The sequence below is a fragment of the Choloepus didactylus genome, chromosome 3 (genome assembly GCF_015220235.1).
Source record: "Choloepus didactylus isolate mChoDid1 chromosome 3, mChoDid1.pri, whole genome shotgun sequence".
NCBI classification, from domain to species: domain Eukaryota; kingdom Metazoa; phylum Chordata; class Mammalia; order Pilosa; family Megalonychidae; genus Choloepus; species Choloepus didactylus.
The window spans coordinates 220,341,426-220,361,451 of record NC_051309.1 but is presented as its reverse complement, the minus strand read 5'-3'; the positions used below and the strand labels follow the sequence as shown (position 1 = coordinate 220,361,451).

The window sequence follows — 20,026 nt, the reverse complement described above, 5'->3', positions numbered from 1 at the left end:
TCCTAAAATACTAAAGAAATTTTCTAGGAGCCTAATAAATCTTGTGTTCCTGGAGATTAAAACAGTCTCTTCCACTCAGGGGAGTCAAAATCGCTTGCTTCCAATATCCCAAAGGCTGTCAGGTGAGAGCTGGCCTAGACTTTTTCTGTTTGGCTCTCAGGGATAGATCTAGAATCAGTAGGAAGATGTTACCAAATGACATATTTCAGTGAAGTATAAGGAATCACTCATCATAGCTGACCAGAGTTGCATGAGCTTGACCAAAGAAGCTGACTGGTAACCAGCTGGTCGGAAAGTTGTAAAGGAGAGCTACCTGTCTGCTGAACATCTTAAAGTAGTTGTTTTTTTCTCTAGTCCTAAAGTTGCATGATTCTTGGTATTTTTTCAGAATTAAATTACTGTGATAAAGTAGAGCCAGGAATAAGGCAGAGATAACATGCAGACTAGCCTGAGGAATGGTGTCTACCTGATTTGAATTTAGAGCTGTCAAGCGAGGTTGTGTTATTTCAGTACATCATAGCAATTAGATCATCAAACTCAACATGGAATCATGCAAAAAAAATGGTCAGACTGGAGTGGCTAAGGTTGTTGGTAAGTGTATGTAGACTAAGAGAACTTTAAGACCTTAAAAATATCACATTGAATCAGTCCTTTGACTTTGACATGTTATATGGGAAAAGGGATTGGGTGATGTGATTGAAGTGTCTAATCTGTTAACTTTAAATTAATCAAGGGAGATATTATCACGTTAGCCATTAAGAGACAGGAGGCATCTCTCCTGCTGGCCTGGGAGAGAGCAAACAGCCATGCTCTGAGCTGCTTATGGAGGAAGCCTTGGGGCCAGGACCTGAGGCAGCCTCTAGTTGCTGAAAGAAGCCCCTGGCTAGTAGCCAGCAAGAAAACAGGGACCTCTGTCCTAGAGCTGCAAGGAACTAAATTCTGTCAACAGCCTGAATAAGCTTGGAGAAGGATGCAGAGCTCCAGACCAGACAGCCCGGGCCAACACCTGGGTTTCAGCTTTGCAAGACCCTGAACAGAGAATCTAGTTATGCTGTTCCTGGGTTTCTGGCTGACAAATGCTGTGAGTTAATAGATGGGTGTTGTTTTAAGCTGCTAAATGTGCGATGACATGTTATGCAGCAATAGGAAACTAAACAAAGGGAAATCCAAGCATCAGACTTGATGTTGGGTGAGGGAACTAGTTAGGACTGTTTGAACCCCAAGATGCTATCATTCCCTCCAGGAACTAGAACCTTTGCCCTCCTTTGATCCATGACCTGATGTCTCTTCCAATTTCATGTCTTCCTAATACACAAATCTCAATCATTGTGGCCCTTCTCCGGCAGTGCCCCAGGTCCACACAGCTGTAAGCTAAAAGCCTTAGTGGGTCTCACAGAATCAGAAAAACCTTGCTCTGGAGTCTGAATCTTCCTATGGCTTAGTTTCCTTGGATGGTACATGACCTGTAGCAGCCTCAATTTCCCAGTCAGTCTTTTGGCATGGTTGTAGGCACCAGAAAGGTTACAGAAATTGGTAAAAGCCGCCCAGGTAGACTGTGACACAACTGAAACTAGAATTCTGATATGCAATTACCTAAACCAATACTGATTTCACTATGCTGCCCTGCTTCAAAACAAGTATAGAGAAACCCTCAGGGCAGAGGGGTTAAGGAAAATGCTCTCTGAGTGCCTTCAGGCTTCATGGAGGAAATATGTGAGTTGGCCTTGAAGGACAGGTAGCAGTGACTGAATAAAAATTGGGTGGATAGATGGTTATTCTACGCAGAGGGGACAATTCTGTACCAGTATGTTGGATAGTTATAAAATAAACCAACTCAGGCTTGCTACTGCATAAAACAGGTTACAAGCGGCATCATTTTTTATCATAGTTTGTAAAATTTCTCCTAGCCTCTAAAAATGCAAATCAGGTTAGAACTGCTTCCTCAAATAACTCCTGGCTCGAGAGTATGGTCAAGCCTAGGAGGGGTGAGGGGATTCTTTCCACAGTAATATGGCAGGTGTCTTTGTGAAATGCCACCAAAGTGAGTTAACCAGAGAAAAAGTGGCTTGCCAATGAAACTGGAAACACTGAATGTGTTCGTGCCAGAGGATCTCAGGAGACTAGTTGGCTCCTGAAAGCCCTCATGGCAGCTGTGAATTGTCCACCTAGCCTTGTCTTTCCTGCTGGCAGAAGAAAAAAACCACCTCGATGCAAGACACTTTCAGAAAAGGTGGGACAAAGTGATCTTATTTGAAGGTGAATAAAATATTATGTGAAACTGAGTCTAAAAATAAGTATTTTTTTCTATGTACTATACTTTAATAAATGGGCTCCCATTTCACTCATAAAATTTCTAAATTTAAATAATTGCTATGCATAAGAATGACACTTTATGTAACATTTATGATGCATTCTAAAAGACATCTGGGCCAAGCAATAAGAATCTTGTAGATACATCACATTTTTGGATTTTGGATTGTTTAAATTAAACTTGCAGAGGAACAGGAGATTTTCATGCTCTGCACATCCAAGATAAGCGGCTGCTACCTGGTTAGTTTAGAAGCTGTAAATCAATGAGAAACTCCAAGTATTCTGTCTATTTTGTAACAGACAGATTACAGCACGCCCCCCTCACCCCAACTTCCACTACTTTTGGAAGAAAGATAAGAGAATTGCTTGAAGGGAAAATTATAACATGTGAGATTCCCATTTAAGTAGCTTCTGCCGAAAAGGATTCTTGCATAATATTACATTAATAAGGAATGATGAAATAAATTACTTGAAAGAATTTCCCGTTCTTTTCAGAATTAACAAAATTGTTTTTCTCAGTCTCTATTTTTAGACAATTGATATTGCTATATAGAAGATCAACTGGTATTAATGATTGAGTAATTTAGTTGGGTCCAATTTAAGGCAACTCAACCTACTTCTAAGGATTGACATAATAATGGTCACTGTAAGAACAAGGATCGGTATATTACCTTGATTGCTGATATAATTTGTAAACGTGAGGGAGAGATGAATGATTGTATTTTATTTGGAAAACCATTTAGACAAGAGGCTTGAAGGGAAATGATAGATGTGATGCCAAACATAATTAATTGCCTTCAATCAGGATAGTAACTGTATTGATTTAAGAATTTACAATCAATATCATAATGTGTTAAAAATATGAAGACTTTATACTTCTCATGGTTCTACTGTTAAATTTGTGAACCACTGGCACTAATACAATCCATCAAATTAAGGATAGGCAGTGGGACTTCTGAGACTAAATGTGCAGGTGTGGGTGTGTTTGTGTGTGTGTGTGTGTTTTGGAAGAGATATAAACAAAACATAACAAAAAAAGAAACTTTTCAAAGATGTCTTTTGAAAGCTAAGTTTTAGTGCCATATTATTAATATTGTTGATTTTAATCAATGAAGCTGTTATTAACTTATTCAAGCCACCTAAAGGCAGTGACTTTCAGTCTAGTGGCCATGAAGTGTGAGGCACTTTAATATTTTAATTTAACTATTATTCCCAACTCATTGATTGATATTAAGCCACCTCTAGAAGGTATTCTGCCTTCTTCCCAGATAACAGAACTTTCTCAGAGCTTTCTGTATCCTCATTGTAGCTTGAACTATCAACCATGAAAACCAACCAAGTCATTTTTTGGGGAGAAGACGGTGATTTTATTCATCGGATTTCTCACCAGATGTATGGTTTTCCTAGGAGTCAGATAATCCTGGGGTTGGAAGGATCTTGAGTGATCATTCAATCAAGGCATCCATTTGTAGGCAGATCTACAGGTAGGAAATCTATTCTATTCTTGGAAATATATAGAATAATGTGTTCTAGTCTATCACACAAATGATTACCTCCAAAATCCTTCCGCAGTTTTGAAGAAAGAGCTTCCCAATTTTCACAGACCTTCATGTACTCAATGACAAAACTGTTGGTGCCACTGTACTGTTGGTCACTGGTAACTATATCCTCAAAGAGAAGACATTTCATGGGCAAGGCCTACAGTTAAGACTCTGATGAATTAAACTGCCTTAATTGGGATCCTGAGGCATTTTAGTAGGGACAGTCAAGACTTTGGTCTTGGAGTTAGGTATCTTGGTTTGAACTCTGGATCCCATCTGAGTAGCTCTAGGATCTTGGGTAAGAAGGTTGACTTCTTTGGGACTGCACTCTTATGTACAGTTGTGATAGTAATAATGCTGAATCCACAGAGCTGTGATAGCTAAAATACAAACGTGAACACATGTGGGATGGTACCTAAAATATAGTGGTTTTTAAAGGTTACTAGCATTCTTCTGATACAGAAAATGATAAAAAGTAGAATTGTTTAAGAAAAGCAGTTTATTACAAAGCAGTGGAGACACACTGTGCTTAATTTCTGCAGTTAACACTCAAAGCAATTAATAAAATGATCTTGACAGGATCAGAAGGGTTGACGAAGCTTCTAAAATGCAGTTGCCTAAGAATTGGTTGAATGTAGCCCAACATTGAATATCTAAATATTATTTCGATTCTTGTGTCCATTATCAAGAGATACTATGATGCCAGTTTCTTTGAGGTATTTCCAAGTGACTTTAAAACTGTGAAGTATTAGGAAAGGAATTGGAGAGTTAAGGCTAAGTCTTACTAAACTTCCCCTCATGCACTTCAAGAATTTATTTAAGCAAGGAGCAAAAGTACCAGGGTATACTAACTTTATCACATTCCTCTTTACATAAGTATCCTTTAATAGCAAGTAAGTTGCTCTCCAATATCTGGATACCAAAAAAAAAAAAAAAAAAAAAGGCTTTTTAAACCTAGAATTCTTCTGTTGACCTGTTAACAGACATTTAAGGGCCATTTGCATCAGAGACAAACAACCTTCTTTTCATGCTTGCTTCTGAATAACAGCTCTTCTTAGATTTTCCTTTTGTTTTTATTTTAAAACCTATCTACAACTTTTATTTTACTTTGAAATGTATTGTATTAAATATGCCATGGCTGTTCAAGAAAGAGGCTCTAAAAATACCCCGCTCTAGGCTTCAGAATCTACCTTCACTATCAAAACTACTTAAGCAAATAATGCTAATTGGCAAAATAATGAATGCAAATACTGTATAAACATGTCAGCTAAGACAGCCATCAATTTTGAGACACAATCCTATGCAAAGCCATCCACTCTTTAAAAAAACTATCTGGGGAATTAGCAATACCCATTTTGCATAAACAATGAATTCAAATGAGAACAGTGAGAAGAGATAATGCTATAAGGTTACAAGTTTGAGAACACATACTGAAACTGAGTTGTATGTATATGCATGTGTTAATCCTTCCACCAAGACTAACTTAACATGAAATATCTATCTATCCACCCATCTATCTGTACAGGTGAGCAATACACTGCGTTTTCCTGTATTCAGCAGGGATTATCTCAAAATTGCTAAACAAAAGCATGGTACCAGTCCACTGACTCTACCCCTCTGCTTCTGTCTCCCTCTACCCCCAAACAACCATTGAGAAGGGATTACCATTGTCTGCTCTATAAACGCAAGTCGAAAGTCATGAAGTCATTTGGTGATTTAGGGAAAATGAAAGCCATGTCAGAGATTAGGTGTTGTATTAGTCAGGGTTCTCTAGGGAAACAGAACCAACAGGAGACATCTGTAAATAGCATGAGATTTTATAAAGATGTCACATGAACCTAACCGCTGCAGGTGACTTTTTACAAAGTTCCTGAGTGCACTGTCCTATGGCTCCCCTTTTAACTCTGCCCTTCTATATAGCAGTGTGATCTTGGACAAGCCCCTTCCTATCCCTGCACTTCCATTTCTTTATGTTGGTAGAATGAGATTCATATCTACCCTGACCATCTTATACAGGTTTAAACCATTTCGGTTTAACGGAAATGTGGATGTATCGAACACTGAGCCTGAGGCTATGAGAAATTATAATATAGCAAGGAGCCAAGGACCTGAAGACCACAAAATACAAATGGGCAACTGCCTCCTGGAAAACTAGTCAGATCCAGCAGAAAAACAGACTGATGGTAACCTTGTGCCTGTTTCTGGGATGTAACAGCTGAATTCAGTCAATAAGGAACCTTAGCTGATAGTCAAGCCTACAATGGGCTATGGGGCTGTTTGTGGCTTATGTATAAAAGCCCTACGCAAGCTGTTTCCCTGAAGGTCCATCCACAGAGCCTCAGCTCTCTGATGGGTTGTTTTGCTGCCCAGCAGGAAGCTCAACTCAAGGCTCAGTTAGCCTCAGGAAAAGCTTTTAGTTTTCCTTATCAGTAAAGAGGATTAAAAGAATTTAATATGTGTGTGTGTGTGTGTTGTTGTTTGTAGCTCTTTTGGAACCTGTATGGCATAACTGAGATAGGTATAGTGTGGTCATTCTTACTGTCCTTTAGAAGCAGTTTCAAATGACCTGTGCACCAAGGACTCACCTCTAGGATTGATGTCTGCACTTGGAGGATCTGTTCATGGCCTTTGAGCTGCCGGATGCAGATTTTGCAGGACAGCTGGGTGGTGGTGGGCGTGTAGCGCTCCAAGGAGAAGGCACAGTGGAGGGGCTGCCGGTTACTGCACCACACGCGGGAGAACGGGACCTCCTGCAGGGGAGATGCGGGAGAGAAGAAAGGAGTGGGGGGCAGAGCCCAGCCGAGATGAGCAGAGAACGGGAGCGACTTAATAGCAATAATTACGATGACGGTGATCGCAGCAGAGATAATTGCCTAAGCAACTTTGGTGGAATTGTAGAAATAATGTCCCAGCGTATGCCAAGTAGCACAGAAGTAATTAATGTCAATTCCAATTGATAACATTTGCATTCCAAACCACACTGCAAGGGCTCAGATTTCACTTGGCGACACACACAACTGGGAAGAATACCATCAAAAATTAATCATCATTTTGTCCAGTAAAAAATATTTCTCCTGTAGAAGATTCCGACGGTCCGTCCTTCTTTCTAAAGCCTTGAGTAAGATGATATCTTCTCACTTAAATGAAAATTATGCTAAGGAACTGACTGACCAGAACTTATCACCATACTACAAACTCATGAAGAAAATTCATAAAATATTGCTAATATATGAAGCAAAACGATCTGTATTTACTGCAAAATCACATGCACATACGCATACCCCAGAGAGAGAAACAAACACACTAGGTGACCCCCAGAGGAGTCTTGTTTGCCAGCTTCTCATTCATTCAGTTCAACCATTCCATATTTATGTATATGGTACCTGCTAATGGCCAGATGCTGTACTAGGTGCTAGATGAACAATACAAAATTAGGTTCGGCCCCCACCTCAAGGTCATTACAGATAATTAACAAAAGTAATTTTTACTCAGTGGGGAAAAAAGGAATTATGAAATCTGCACAGATCACCCTTTTCCCAATACAAGCCAGTGCCTGCCACCACCGATTGGGCTGTGATCAGTGCTAAGAAGACAGTCACCAATTTACTACTACATGTAGTAAAAAGTCTCTCCTTCCTGTTCAAATCTGGCTGGGGCCCTTGGCAACAACCATGAATGCTCAGCCCCTAGTGATCCTCATCCTTATGTTTTTTCTCTTTTTCTCAGCTCATTAATTTGCTCCTTGATCTGTTGCTATAAATATAATTTTCTCAATGACTAAAACTGGAAGGTAGCAAAGGACATATCCAGGCTAAACGTTTGGTGCTCTGAAGTGTGACTAGTGATGAAGCCAACATGTGTTATACGACCAAGGGCCATGATTAAAATTCAGTCTATTTGCTTTGAGAAACTATGAGATATCCAGTTGTTCCCCAGCTCTAATTTTCACATTTATTTGCATGCATTGCTTCCTAATTTTCTTTATAGAAAGTCTTACAGATCCTGAGTTTGGATACTTCCCAGGGAGATCCAGCTAGAAGTGATGGGTTTTAGGTTGTTGCAGGCTTGCAGAGAGGAGAGCCGGGTTCAGAGGGAATGAGGACAATATAAAATATTCCCCCATAGCATGCATCTCAGGGACTTAATCCTGGACCAAAGGGAAGACAGTGGACCTTTGTCTCAGGAAGTAGAGAAAAGAACTCAGAGAAGGCCTGAATATGTGATGCTATGTAGCATTTCAATGACTTTATTCCTGTGCAAGACAGGGTGTGCTCGTTTTCAACGCTATCTCTGCCATTCTGGGTTCTCCCCTATGTGGCAGGGGCTGGAAGCCTAAAGACTACATTTCACAGACTCAATCACCAGCAGGTTCAAGTTTCAGTTCTGCCTACAAAAGGCACTCATGAAGGTGGAGGACAGGTGACAGCCATCACTACTCCTCTCACATCGGCAGTCCAGTCAAAGGCATTGGCAGACAGTACATGTGAGGTTCACAGGCACTTCTAAACATTCTTCTGAGAACCATCTGCTTCAGCTGTCACAGCTTCCTGAAATTCCTGAGCTTGCTGATTTCCCATTATCATTCAAGGCTTTCTCTGACTTGGCTCTCTCAGTGCCTCCAAAGATTTTGTTAATACATAAACCCCTTGATTAGATCTCTCCTGGTTGAAACATCTTGAGTGGTTTCAGTGATCTTGACCCAATCAAGGAAATTCTAGTGGATTTGAAGAAGTTCTCTTAAAAACTGATATGAAGTGGGTAACAAAGTTACCACTAGTGGTTTCCACAGAGAGGCTGTCATCTAGGGGAAATCCTGGGAGAAGCGCTAAGCTAATGGTCATCAAATAAGCTTTTGGGTGAAGCCCAATTGTTCATGCAACTAGCAAGACAGCACAGTTGCATTTTATGGTACCCCTATATACACAGTTTTCCTTAGAATCTCCTCTGTTTCCCTCCAACCAGAAGACACCAAATCAAAGGGCAGTTCTGATTGTTGGGGACTCCCAGCAAACTTTAGAGGAAGTAATTTTCTCTAAAATACTCAGGCATTCCTTTTCACTTGCACCAAGTTCGACAACCATAGTTAATTACTCATTGGTCTTCCTACCATCAATCTCTACTATACAGAACTATCAAAGGGGGTTGGAGATTGGAGCTGGAGAGAGAAACCAAGAGCAGTTGGTTGATATTCTTCAGAGCCTAGCATGATTGTTTCGCATTTACCTTTCATCATGGGCAGGCGACACTGAAGTGACTAGATCTCTTAGGAACTTCTGCTTTCATCACATAATTCCTTTACTCAGGGACAGAATGGCCCTGCTGCTTTCCACGTTAAACATAGCCCCCTGCCTGGCTTTCAATGGTTTCTATCATCTGTTGCTCTGTCCTCACTCTACATTCTTGTTTTTTTTTTTTTTTTTTTTTCTTTAAAGCCCTCAAGTGAACTCTCATCTCCAAACCAGTAAAATTTTGTAGAAAACGTTGCACCATCCCCTTCACTGCAAGTAACTATCATATAGGGCTCTGTAGTTAAAGAGTGCCTTTACCTAACTAAGCTTGAAGATTTTGTTTTCTACAACTGAATGTTGGGTCATTACACTGTAATGCAAGTTCTCGGACTTCAGAGCCAGAAAGAGCTGAGGTCAAGGTCCAACTCGTAAACACTGGATTTGAATCCAGTTAATGCTTACTTTCCTAAAAACATGGCACTGACCACTTATTTAAAAGCATTTTCTCTAGTATCTCTTGCTAAATTCTCCACATTTTTTCTGGAAATAACTGGAAGAATGGGAAGAGATTAATGCCCACTACTAAGATAATTTTTCTTTGCAGAAAGACATGAGATTCAGCACCAAATTCCTCTCTCTTCTCTTTCCAATCCACTACACACAATCAAACATTTTAAAAATGGGTTCTTAAGATAGTATCAAAGGAGTATTTTTCATTGTTGACTTGAGTAGCAGCTGCAATAGTGCTCAACAAAACATTTAAAAATAATAGAAATAAAAGCAATGCGATTAGTGTGTTTTCAGAGCAATCATCTTTGCTTTCATTTATTAAAAAAAAAAAAAAACAGAACAAAAGAAGATGCTCACTGAGCTGAGAGGATTTATGTAGAAACTAATATAGTAGGACAAAGTGTAGCAAAGTTATGGGTATTTAAAGAATTCCGGAAATGTTTTCATTTTGATTCCATTATAATTAGGTTCCTAGCAGATGGAGAGAATGTAAATCATATCCTAGCAGGAGACAGACACTGGGTCCTCCAAGAATCATAGCCTGCTAAAAGAGACAGCTGCTTTATCCTAGGATGGTGACAGTCTGACTTTATGCTTTGTTATATTTAAAAAAATAAATTAATATTTTATTGTATACTGTTTATTACAGCTTCTCCACCCTACAGTCAGCAAGGAATAAAGGGAAATGTGGTTAAGTAGCACTCACGCCAGTAACCTATTGAGAGCACAGATATATTCCTCTGAGAGGTTTGCTAACTCCAAGGAGGGGACAGTAGCATATTCCTAAATGTGAAAGGTAGACTCTTAAAGCCGGAGAAGAAAATAGGGAATAGTTAATTATTTAGGGAGAGGGGGTGGAGGGCTAGAATTGTAGGATTCCATTTTTCTTTGAATCAGTTAGTGGGTACTATTTTAACCAGATGTCCTAAGAAATCACATTGCATTTCCTGTCCTCTCATCCACCGTTATCTAGTTTTGTAAGCAATCAAGATTGCAGCATAGTATTCCACAAGTTGTCACACTCCAGAACCTCACCAACAGGCTTTAAGGTCCACTGGATCCTCCTGTGATGTAGGCTTTCATTACAAAACTTTGAATCCAAACTTGAAGTCGCACAACTCTAAAACATATCTCATATAATTTGTTAGAGGCTGTGAGGGAAAATATTCTACAGACTGGTTACCTCCCAGGCCTGCACCTTCCTGGGGAATTCCACATTTCCCAAAGGAAAACAGGAAGATTTCCTAGGAGGGTAGAGTTTGGGTATCAACTGGAATATATCAGTTCCCAGAATCCTTATTTGAAGTGAGAAAGGGACAGGAGAATGAGAAGACAAAGGGCACCAGAGGTCTTCTATGCAATGAGTTGGAAGGTTACATGGAGAATTACCAGGTGAAAGGGACATCGAAAAATGAAGCCAGGACCAGTGTGATTTTCTGTCTCCACAATGGTCTCTGAGAGAACAAGAAAAGGCTCAGTTAGTTCTCCATTATCCATGCTGAATGTGCCAGTACATTTATGTTCTACATGAGGGTCATACTGGGTGAAAACTACAACTCCCCAAAGAGCTTCTATCTAATACCCAAAGCAAACCCAACATGGCCACTAAGCCAAGCACTATATGCATTCACACAAATGGGGGCATTTCAGTGATGATAGAGGCAAGGGTTGGTGGTAGGAGTGGTGAAGAGGAAGGAGGCACTGAGCGGAAAGCTGTTTGTGGGTAAGAAAAATGCAGCGGAAATGAGAACTCAGTGGCAAGCCTCCTGGTGCAGAGAAAATTAAATTGTTTCTCAGCCTTCCGAGACTCTTGCAAATTATACTCAATGACAAAAGGCAAATATCTGTACATGTTGACAACCTCCATGCAATGCAACCCATCCAAGCAGTTAAGCTTGTTGGGTTTCCTTGTGAGCCAATGTCCTTTGGCTTTGACTGCCCCTGTTACACCCTCTGTGGTTGGCAAGTCCTTAGCCCTCCAAACCTTTTCCGCTCAGGGCTCTCTTTGGAATCCCTGATGTCGGAATTACCGTGTAAGTGCTTCTGCAAGGTAATGGTTCTTTCATCAGATTTTTTTTATCTCTAAGCAATAAACTTAATAGTTACTCTGGACTGAGTCACTCGCATTACATCCAGTGAAGTGAGGCCCTTATAACCTATAAAGATTAATACGGAGGAATTTGCATGACTATCAAGACTTTTTTAACAATACCCTTAAGTTCAATTTGGACTTGAAACTCTGAATAGTGCTTACTGGAAAACTCAGACACCTAGGTCTTGAAGATCATAAATACATTTATTCATAGAAAATTTCTCTCTGTAAGGAAATGTGCTGAATGTGCCAAAAAAAAAAAAAAAAAAAAAAAAATTATTCAAGGCCGTGAGAGATATTCTTACTCCTTGCTGCTCTGAATGCACTAAAATGGTACAGAGAGGGGCAATTCTCCAAGGTAATGAAAAGTCTGAAAGTGGAAATAGAAAAATGTAACCTTGCCCAACTTAGATATTCTAAAGTTTAGAAGTTGAAAGGGTTAATGGTTTACCTTCCTTCTAACTCTCTCGGTGCAGTCAAGGTTTACTCTTTGTAATTTGGCTGGTTCCCATTCTGACAGGCTGGTATACCTTGTGTATCATGTGTGTGTGTGTGAGAGAGTGAGTGAGTGTGTGTGTGTGTGAAATGAGTACTGCAAGGATGGAAAGTCTAAAAAAAGAAACAAACAAACAAAAAAAACACACCATAGGGCCCTGCACGTTATGCTGATGGGCAGAACAAAGAAGTTTGAAATCTTCCTGTGATTCCAGATCAATATACGTCCACCAGGAGCTTTTCCAGTTACAGAAACACCCTGTCCTTGAAGCACAGATGCTCCTAGTTTAAAAAAAACTCTGGTAGATTAACTTGCTGTTTAGAATGACAATACTTATCACTGGGAATTTTCATAGAATTCAGAGGCAGAGTCACAAGTTGAAAAGAAATCTCTTCATGCCAAGCAAGTAATGAGAACTTCCTAAAAATGATCCAAAGAAACTCTAAATCACCTAGCAATGTTTAAAAAAAAACAAAAAACAAAAACCAAAAACCTCCATAAGAAGTATGTAACCAGTAACAGATAAATTACCTTTATATATTTATAAAAGAGTTCTAAACAGGCATTCTGCTTTCTTTACTTCTCAATTTGTATTTTCTTTTTCCCATCTTGCCCAATTCATTGGGCAGCAAGCACTTCACATAGGAAGGATAAAATCTCTTATTTCCACCCGGCCATAGCTCTTCTATCACAAAATCATCCCTTTTAAAAAATTTCTCACTGACGTCCAGTTCATTTATTCCTGAATATCATTAAAGCAATGTCTCATACTGAACTGATTTTAATTAAAACACACACACACACACACCAAGAAACCAACCTTGTTCTAAGATGTTAATTTGCCATCTTAGACCTACATCGAGCAACAATTCAAACAGGAAAGAGGAGAAGCATCACGTTACCTGACTTACCAGCACCTTTTTCCCCACCTGGATTTGTGACAATATGTTTCATTCCTGTGCACAACCCAAACTGCTATATTTCTGTGACTGTTTTGAAATTAAATCCATACTTTTTGAGGAGGAAATCAAGAAGACCCTCACTAGTGGTTGTGACAAGTTTGCTGGTAAAAGCAAAACTGTTTCTGTTAGAAACCCATTTGGCCAGTACCTGGCATGCAGTGAATGGTTTAATTCTCCAGAGGAATGGGGGGATATCAAGGACAGAGATCTGAAGACTAAAGGTATTCCCTTTGAAATGCAGCAACTTTGGTTCTTCCAGGAGCTGTCCGCCTTGATGCCTTTCATCAGAAACCACCTCCTACAGGGGAAAGAAAAGCAAAAGGGAGCAATGGTGAAGCATCCAGTTTCTGATAACAGTTTCCATCTATGGATATATATGCTCCCTGCCATGTATCTCCCAGAAATGGACAAGCAGCCTAATGGACCCAATTGTTTTACATCTCCAAATCCTTGCAAAAGTCAGGACTAGGGACTAAAAACTGAGCATGGGTTTTCTCAGAAAGAAGTAATTGTTCTTTATTATTTCTGTTGCTCAGACATGTAAGCATCCTGTGCCTTTCTTTGAAGTGAAAAGATCTTCCCATCCCTAAGCAAATTGTAATATAGTTGAAGTTCCCCAACGGTGTGAATTTCCTTCAGCTATGATCACAATCAAAGGCGGTGTGGATATGTAACCTGACACATCGTCATATTTCACAGTAAAAGGAGACACACTCCCTTCCACTCTGGCTCGATTGTCCTTTGCTAACATAGGCATTACCCACTAGGTGTTCTTTTGGCCCAAAATAAATGTGACAGGGTGCATGCATCATGTTTATTTGTAGTAATGCTCATGAAAGTGATTATACCAAAAGGCCAAGAAAATGTAAGTTGTTTATCAGGTTGGTTTTAAGTCAGAAAACAGAAATCGAATATCTGCTGTAAACAGTCCAATACCCAAAGTCTTTCACTGAGAAGTCTTTATATCTAAGGCAAACATAATTCACAAACATAATTCACATACATTCCATTGAGTAAACCATTTGATTGGTTCCAAATTTGTGGTGTTCCAGACGATACTGGAGAGCTTCATAAAACTTATGATATGATAGAACAGATATGTATTCTATAAAATGTTAAACTACAGCAGTGAGACTTTTAGTGGTAAATCCATTTTTTAAATCACCATTAATTGACTTAAAATTTCCTTGCAGAGCTAGGATAAATAAGAAAACTGAAATCCTTTAATCATGTCCTATAATCTTCCCAGGTTCTAAAAAAAGACTGTAAGACAAAAGATAAACAGGTTTATAAATACAATAAAATTTAAGTTTCAAAAAGCAGCTTTGGAGGTTATCTAATCCAGCTCTTGGCTATATATAGAATTATATTAATAAAACATTTCTGACTAAGAAGAAGCTGCTCAGCTTTTACCCTTCATGTAACATAAACTGTTACTAGTGTCTTTTAGGATCAAATGATTCATTTCTAATATCATTTTCTCCAATTAGCGGGAACATTCCAACAGAACTTTCTGTGAGGATGGAAATGTCCTGTTTCTGCACCATCCAATATGGTACTACTAGCCACAATTTATTAAGGCTATTAAGCACTTGACCTGTGGCCAGACTGACTAAGGAATTTAATTTTTCATTGCAATTAAAATATAAATATCTGCCTGCAGCTAGCAATGACTATACCGAGGAGCACAGCTCTAGGTAATCCAGGACTCTGTGGCTCTAGGAGTTGGGCGAAATAATATGGTAGCCGGTGTCTGATGGGGGCTGCCAACAATGGAAAGAAAGTGGCAAGGTGGAGAGAAAAGAGAATTAAATTGGAATGCCTACTTGGGAAAGTCATTGGGCCTTTTGCAGACACTGTTCACTGGGTCCTTCTTTTGCTATTTAATGAGTACACTCCAGAGCTTTGATGCTTGACTAAGATGCTGAGTGTATAAAATGGAACAATCTCTGCCCCAGAGAGCTCACCATCAAGTGAGGAGATCAGAAAAGTAGATGTATGGTTATAAGATAGTGTACTAAGTTTTATAGGAGATGCATGTCTGGGAAGCAAAGGCAGGAGAGAGGGCACCTAATCCAGATGGAGAAGAGGCCAGGAAGGGAGGCAAGTAATGTTTAAAGTAAATATAGGGGTGGGCCAGGCAAAAAGGAGGGAAAGGACACTCCAGACACCACAAAGCGTGTGTATAAAGGCATAGCAGCCACACAGAGCTGGGATATAAAGTTAGGCTGGGAAGCCTGTGACTAGGGATGATGAAAATGCATGTCAGGGACCAAATCATGAACTCTTGACTTGCCATGCTAAGGACTTTGTATTTCACTTGAGAGTAATAGTCCTCAGGTTTGAGGGTGCATAAGAATCTCCTGCGGACTGCAGAAAATTCAGAGTTCTAATCTTAGAAACTGACGATGGAGTAAAGTTCTAATCACATTTCTACATGGTCTTGGGCAAGGTATTTATTTTCTTTTGGCCTAATACTTTGCCTGGGTTTATTCAAAGCCAGGCAAAACAATAGGAATAATTAATACATTAAACTCTTTCTGCAGTGATGGTGCATGGTTAGAAAAAGGTACAAATAAAGAAACGTCATGCTTGTTCAACCACATTAAAGATAGAGTCTAATAACATGTTGACTCTTCTAAGTATATTTGAATTAGGCTCTGTAAAGTATACGCCTTTCTTTAAATCTAACTTGCCCTTAATGTACAAAGTAAACTGAGATCAGGAGATTATGTGACTTTTTCAAAGTTATGTGGTTATTTATTTTAGAATCATGCTCTTTTAGAGTTTAGAAACTACACAGAATTGCTGCACTAGGATGAACTTAATGAAGTTTTACATCAAGTACCTTATTTACAGATGAGAACATGGAAATAGTCACAAAGCAACTGATTTGCCTAAAGCCACAGATAGTGGTAGAGACAAGAATTCAGCAGAACAACTTAATTTCAAAGGTTGGTGTTTTTTCTACCAGATTATCCTGCCTTTTCTGACACTAGGCTCACTTTTTTTTAAAAGATCATTTCAAGGTTATACTGCTATTAACTCTGCCCCAGAAATAATTTTTCATTGGTGCAAAATGTTTGTATAAGATGACATTTGTCAGTCTGTACTTGCCCCACAGTAATATGTACTGATTAAGTGGCCCCTGAAATGCAGAATGGAGAATAACAGGATATTTTTAAATGAATTTCTCCTTCTAATGATCGCAAAGCAAAAGGGTACCTTTACAAAATTTCTGCTCTAGGAACCCAAACTTAAATATAACCATGACTTATTTTTGCTTTTTCAGCTTGCTTACTTTAATCTGTGCATATTGAACCAACTGAAAATGATTAACAGCATCTCATCAACTTACAAAACATATTAAGCAATTAGTTATTCTGCAACAAAACAATTAACTATTGAAATGAAAAAGCACAATAATGAACTAATCATTGCATTTATATATTTGTAAAGGCACAAATGGCTTCAGGATTGAAGAAATCAGCTCATGAGAACAAGCTTTAAAAAAGGACATGCCTGAACACAGACTTCTCAGTCATATCTGTCCCCTATTGAATTATCTCAGGGGCTGGGCCTGGGCATCTGTATTTTTAATCACTCTTCAGATGATTTTATGCCCAGCTAGGTTTCTGCTGAGATAGTTCCGAATTACTCACATTGATACATCACCCCAAGATTGACGCCTGATTCTCACTTGATTTTTTCTTCTCTGCCTCCTATGAAAAAGGACATCCGGCTAAATCTCTAGTTCCATTGCCATACTGATATCTGAGTTAATTACAGGGTCTGGCCAGTTTCTGGTATGTAACACGGATCTAAAAGCTCTGGATGGTGGTTTTCCTAGTCTCGCTCTCCTTCATTTCACCTGGGGGCCACTAATCATCTAGTTCCAGAAGCTGTGGCCAGGAGAAACTTGTGCTTTGAGTCTCACTCAGCTCTTTACATTGATTTAATGAGACAGACAGCAGTATTCAGGTGTGCTTCAGGAATACTCAAGCAGGCAGGCTGAATTTACATATTTATGAGACAAAACTGTTTGAACTTAAATACACACACACACACACACACACACACACACACACACACACACACACGAATTATGTCGCTGTGGTGTTTTCCTTTAAATGCTTTACATGAACAATATTTCCCCAAGTTGCATTATTGATAAACACAAGAACTACATCTGGAGGAAATCCTTTGAAATTAGATTCTAAATCCACATTAAGGACTAAGAAAGGAGTGAGTACCGAGAGGTACTTAATAGGAGTGCCGGGAACCATGAAGAAAAACTAGTTGATTTTTTCTTTATTTTTTATTCCTTTCTAAGATAGGGCAAGTGCTTAATTCCTTGCTTTCCATATGCCAAGGTTTGTTTGAGCTCTGTGTGTGTGTGAGTGTGTGTGTATGTGCAAGCAATAAAACACAGTAACGAAAAACAAGGTCTTAAAATGTTACTGCTTTGAACATGTATCAGCATTTTTCAACCTTTGGTTTAAATTCATCAAAGGAGGTGATGTCAAACACACCGGCATGAAATGGCAGCTCTAATTATTACAAAAACATAGAAGCAGAAAGGACAAGAAGACATTCGGTCCTTCTCGTTCAGGTTTTTTTTTTTAAGCATATCTGAACTGATTTAATTTTCCAGAGAGACAGTTTTAGATGTACTTATCAGAACAAATCTCCAAGAATCTGAAATTAAATTAATTATGACTTAAGCAAGGTATGTGAAGTGCTGTTTTTGTCATTCAAAGAAACAGCTACTGTTATTCAGATTAAAAAAAAAAAAACCTGAGCAAATGAGAATAAAGGTGTTCTAGCTCTGTAGGAGGTACAGGGGAAGGAGGGCATGGCTGAAAACAATCTTTCTGTGTAATTACTGAAATTTCTCTAAAGGAGTATTTTTGATGGGGCCACTGTATTGCATGGGAAGATGCAGTTCTGAGGGGATAGGTCAAGTTGGGGTTGGAGACTGTCCCTCTTGCAAGGTCTCCCAGTGAGAGAGTGGGATGTAATTTCCCAGTGAGATATGAATGAAATGAAAGATGCAGGCTTCCTTCATGGTTAAGAGCACAGTTCTGCTTGGGCTCATATTCTTGATCATTTTTTTGAGATAAAGAAGATGCACCACAGTAAACAAAGCAGCTGTCAACCATGCTTGCATCTATTTCCAAGTCATTACAAACACCTCAGGATAGTGATAGTTGAGGTAATTCCAGGATAGACAATTTCTGCAGTAACGCTCCATGAAAAAAATGCATACTAATTTTGATTAAGAAGCCATGGTTCTATCAGAATTACAGAAAATGAGCTGCCACTATGTACTATAATTTCAGTACACACCACACAAATTGGGGGAGATAATACCAATCTGCAAAATCTATTAGAGGTTCAAAAAGTGATCTGTTGACCAGGCTTTCTTAAAGTAGAACTGTTTTAATGGGTTAGTAACTATATAAGTTTCCCTTATACCTAAATACCATACCTGGAGCCATGGAACAAATTCCCTTGTTGATTTGCTACATTAAGCTGGTCGAAATCAACCTGGGCAGCAAGTCCTGAACCCATCCACTGAGCAAGGTAAAAATCAATAAAGCAGGATCCTTTCAGAAGCAAAATCTAGAGGCTAATTCTGGGGAGTACCTAGTTGTTTCCTGAGCTAGGAGGTTTCCGTTCAGAAAACCTACAATTAGGTTTTAATCCAAGGATGGGACAGAGCAATTATTCAAGCAAGGCTGATGGTCTCTCAGAACCCCAGGGGGAAAGCATGGCCTTCACCACTCATGACAGCTGTCACATACATCCTGTCAACAACAAATACAACCAAATCCAAGCTTAAAATAATCAGCTTTATTTGACATCATAGGAGAAGGGAAAAACCTGTAGATTATGATGAAAGGGGACAAATGCATTTCCACTGAAAAACATTTCTTTATAGCAAACTTGAAGGGTTGTGCCAATTGAAGAACTATATCTAAATGATGAAATAAAGACATTTGGATTCATTTGGTGGGGGTGGATATCATCATATCATCTTCCTTGGTATTGACTAAGAAGGGTATATTACTACCAGGAATCGGATAGCTATTTGAAAAGTTATACTGAAGGTCTAAGTTTCATGACTTCCACTACTGTTCATTCTCAACTGCAAAAAGTTGAGCTGCCCTCTGATAACAATCAACAGGAATGACAACAGATTATCCAAAAGCCCCTGAGAATGAATTCTGTAGACAACTGGCTACCCTTCTGGCATATACGTCGGCAGTGCTTCTGTTGTTCAGAGAACATTCCAAACCGGATATGAGGAACCAGATACCAAAGAAGCTGTGGGAACCAGCCTCTGACAGTCAGTGTCATCGATGGTGGACTGCCCAGAAGAGCAGGACATGGGAAATCCTCTGCGGTCCTCTATGTTTGCTTCAGTGTACTAGGTCTTTAAAATTTGTTACTCACCATCCAACTTGAGTCATTCTGCATTTTGCAACTGCTTACTGGTGGTAGTGTCCTGAGCATGAACCTCTCTGTTTAGGTATCCCCTTTATACTTTTACTTCTTGAATGTGTGTTATGTATTCTCTCTTGGAGAACATCTTTGATCAGGGGTGGGGAGGGCAGAGAAGACCAGAAGTGGAAATCGTAGGATGGGGTTTAACTATTTCACTAAATTTCTTTACAAAATAGCACTCCTATTAAAGAAGCCTGTCTTTGGAACAGCCAAAGTTTACGTGCACCCTTCCTGATGATGTGTGCCACTCCCGAGGCAGGCAGGGCAGGGCTGAGTGCATAGGCTGGCTCCATGTCATCTTGACTGGCTCACGGTTGCGATTCAGATCACCATATCCTTTTGTTGGTAAACATGAGTTTTCCAGCTCAGTGTCTTAA

At 39.3% G+C, this 20,026-nt stretch overlaps 1 protein-coding gene across 7 annotated transcripts in view; it reads right to left on the bottom strand.

Annotated features, from left to right (window-relative positions):
- Window positions 1-20,026, bottom strand: part of UNC5D (unc-5 netrin receptor D) — a 536,791-nt gene that overhangs the window by 19,728 nt on the left and 497,037 nt on the right. For all 7 annotated transcript variants that reach the window (XM_037831350.1, XM_037831353.1, XM_037831351.1 and 4 more), the window contains 2 exons: window positions 13,288-13,437; window positions 6,437-6,601 (listed from right to left, as the gene is read on the bottom strand). In XM_037831350.1, coding sequence (XP_037687278.1) covers window positions 6,437-6,601; window positions 13,288-13,437 — 315 coding nt within the window. The remainder of the gene's footprint in view (window positions 1-6,436; window positions 6,602-13,287; window positions 13,438-20,026) is intronic.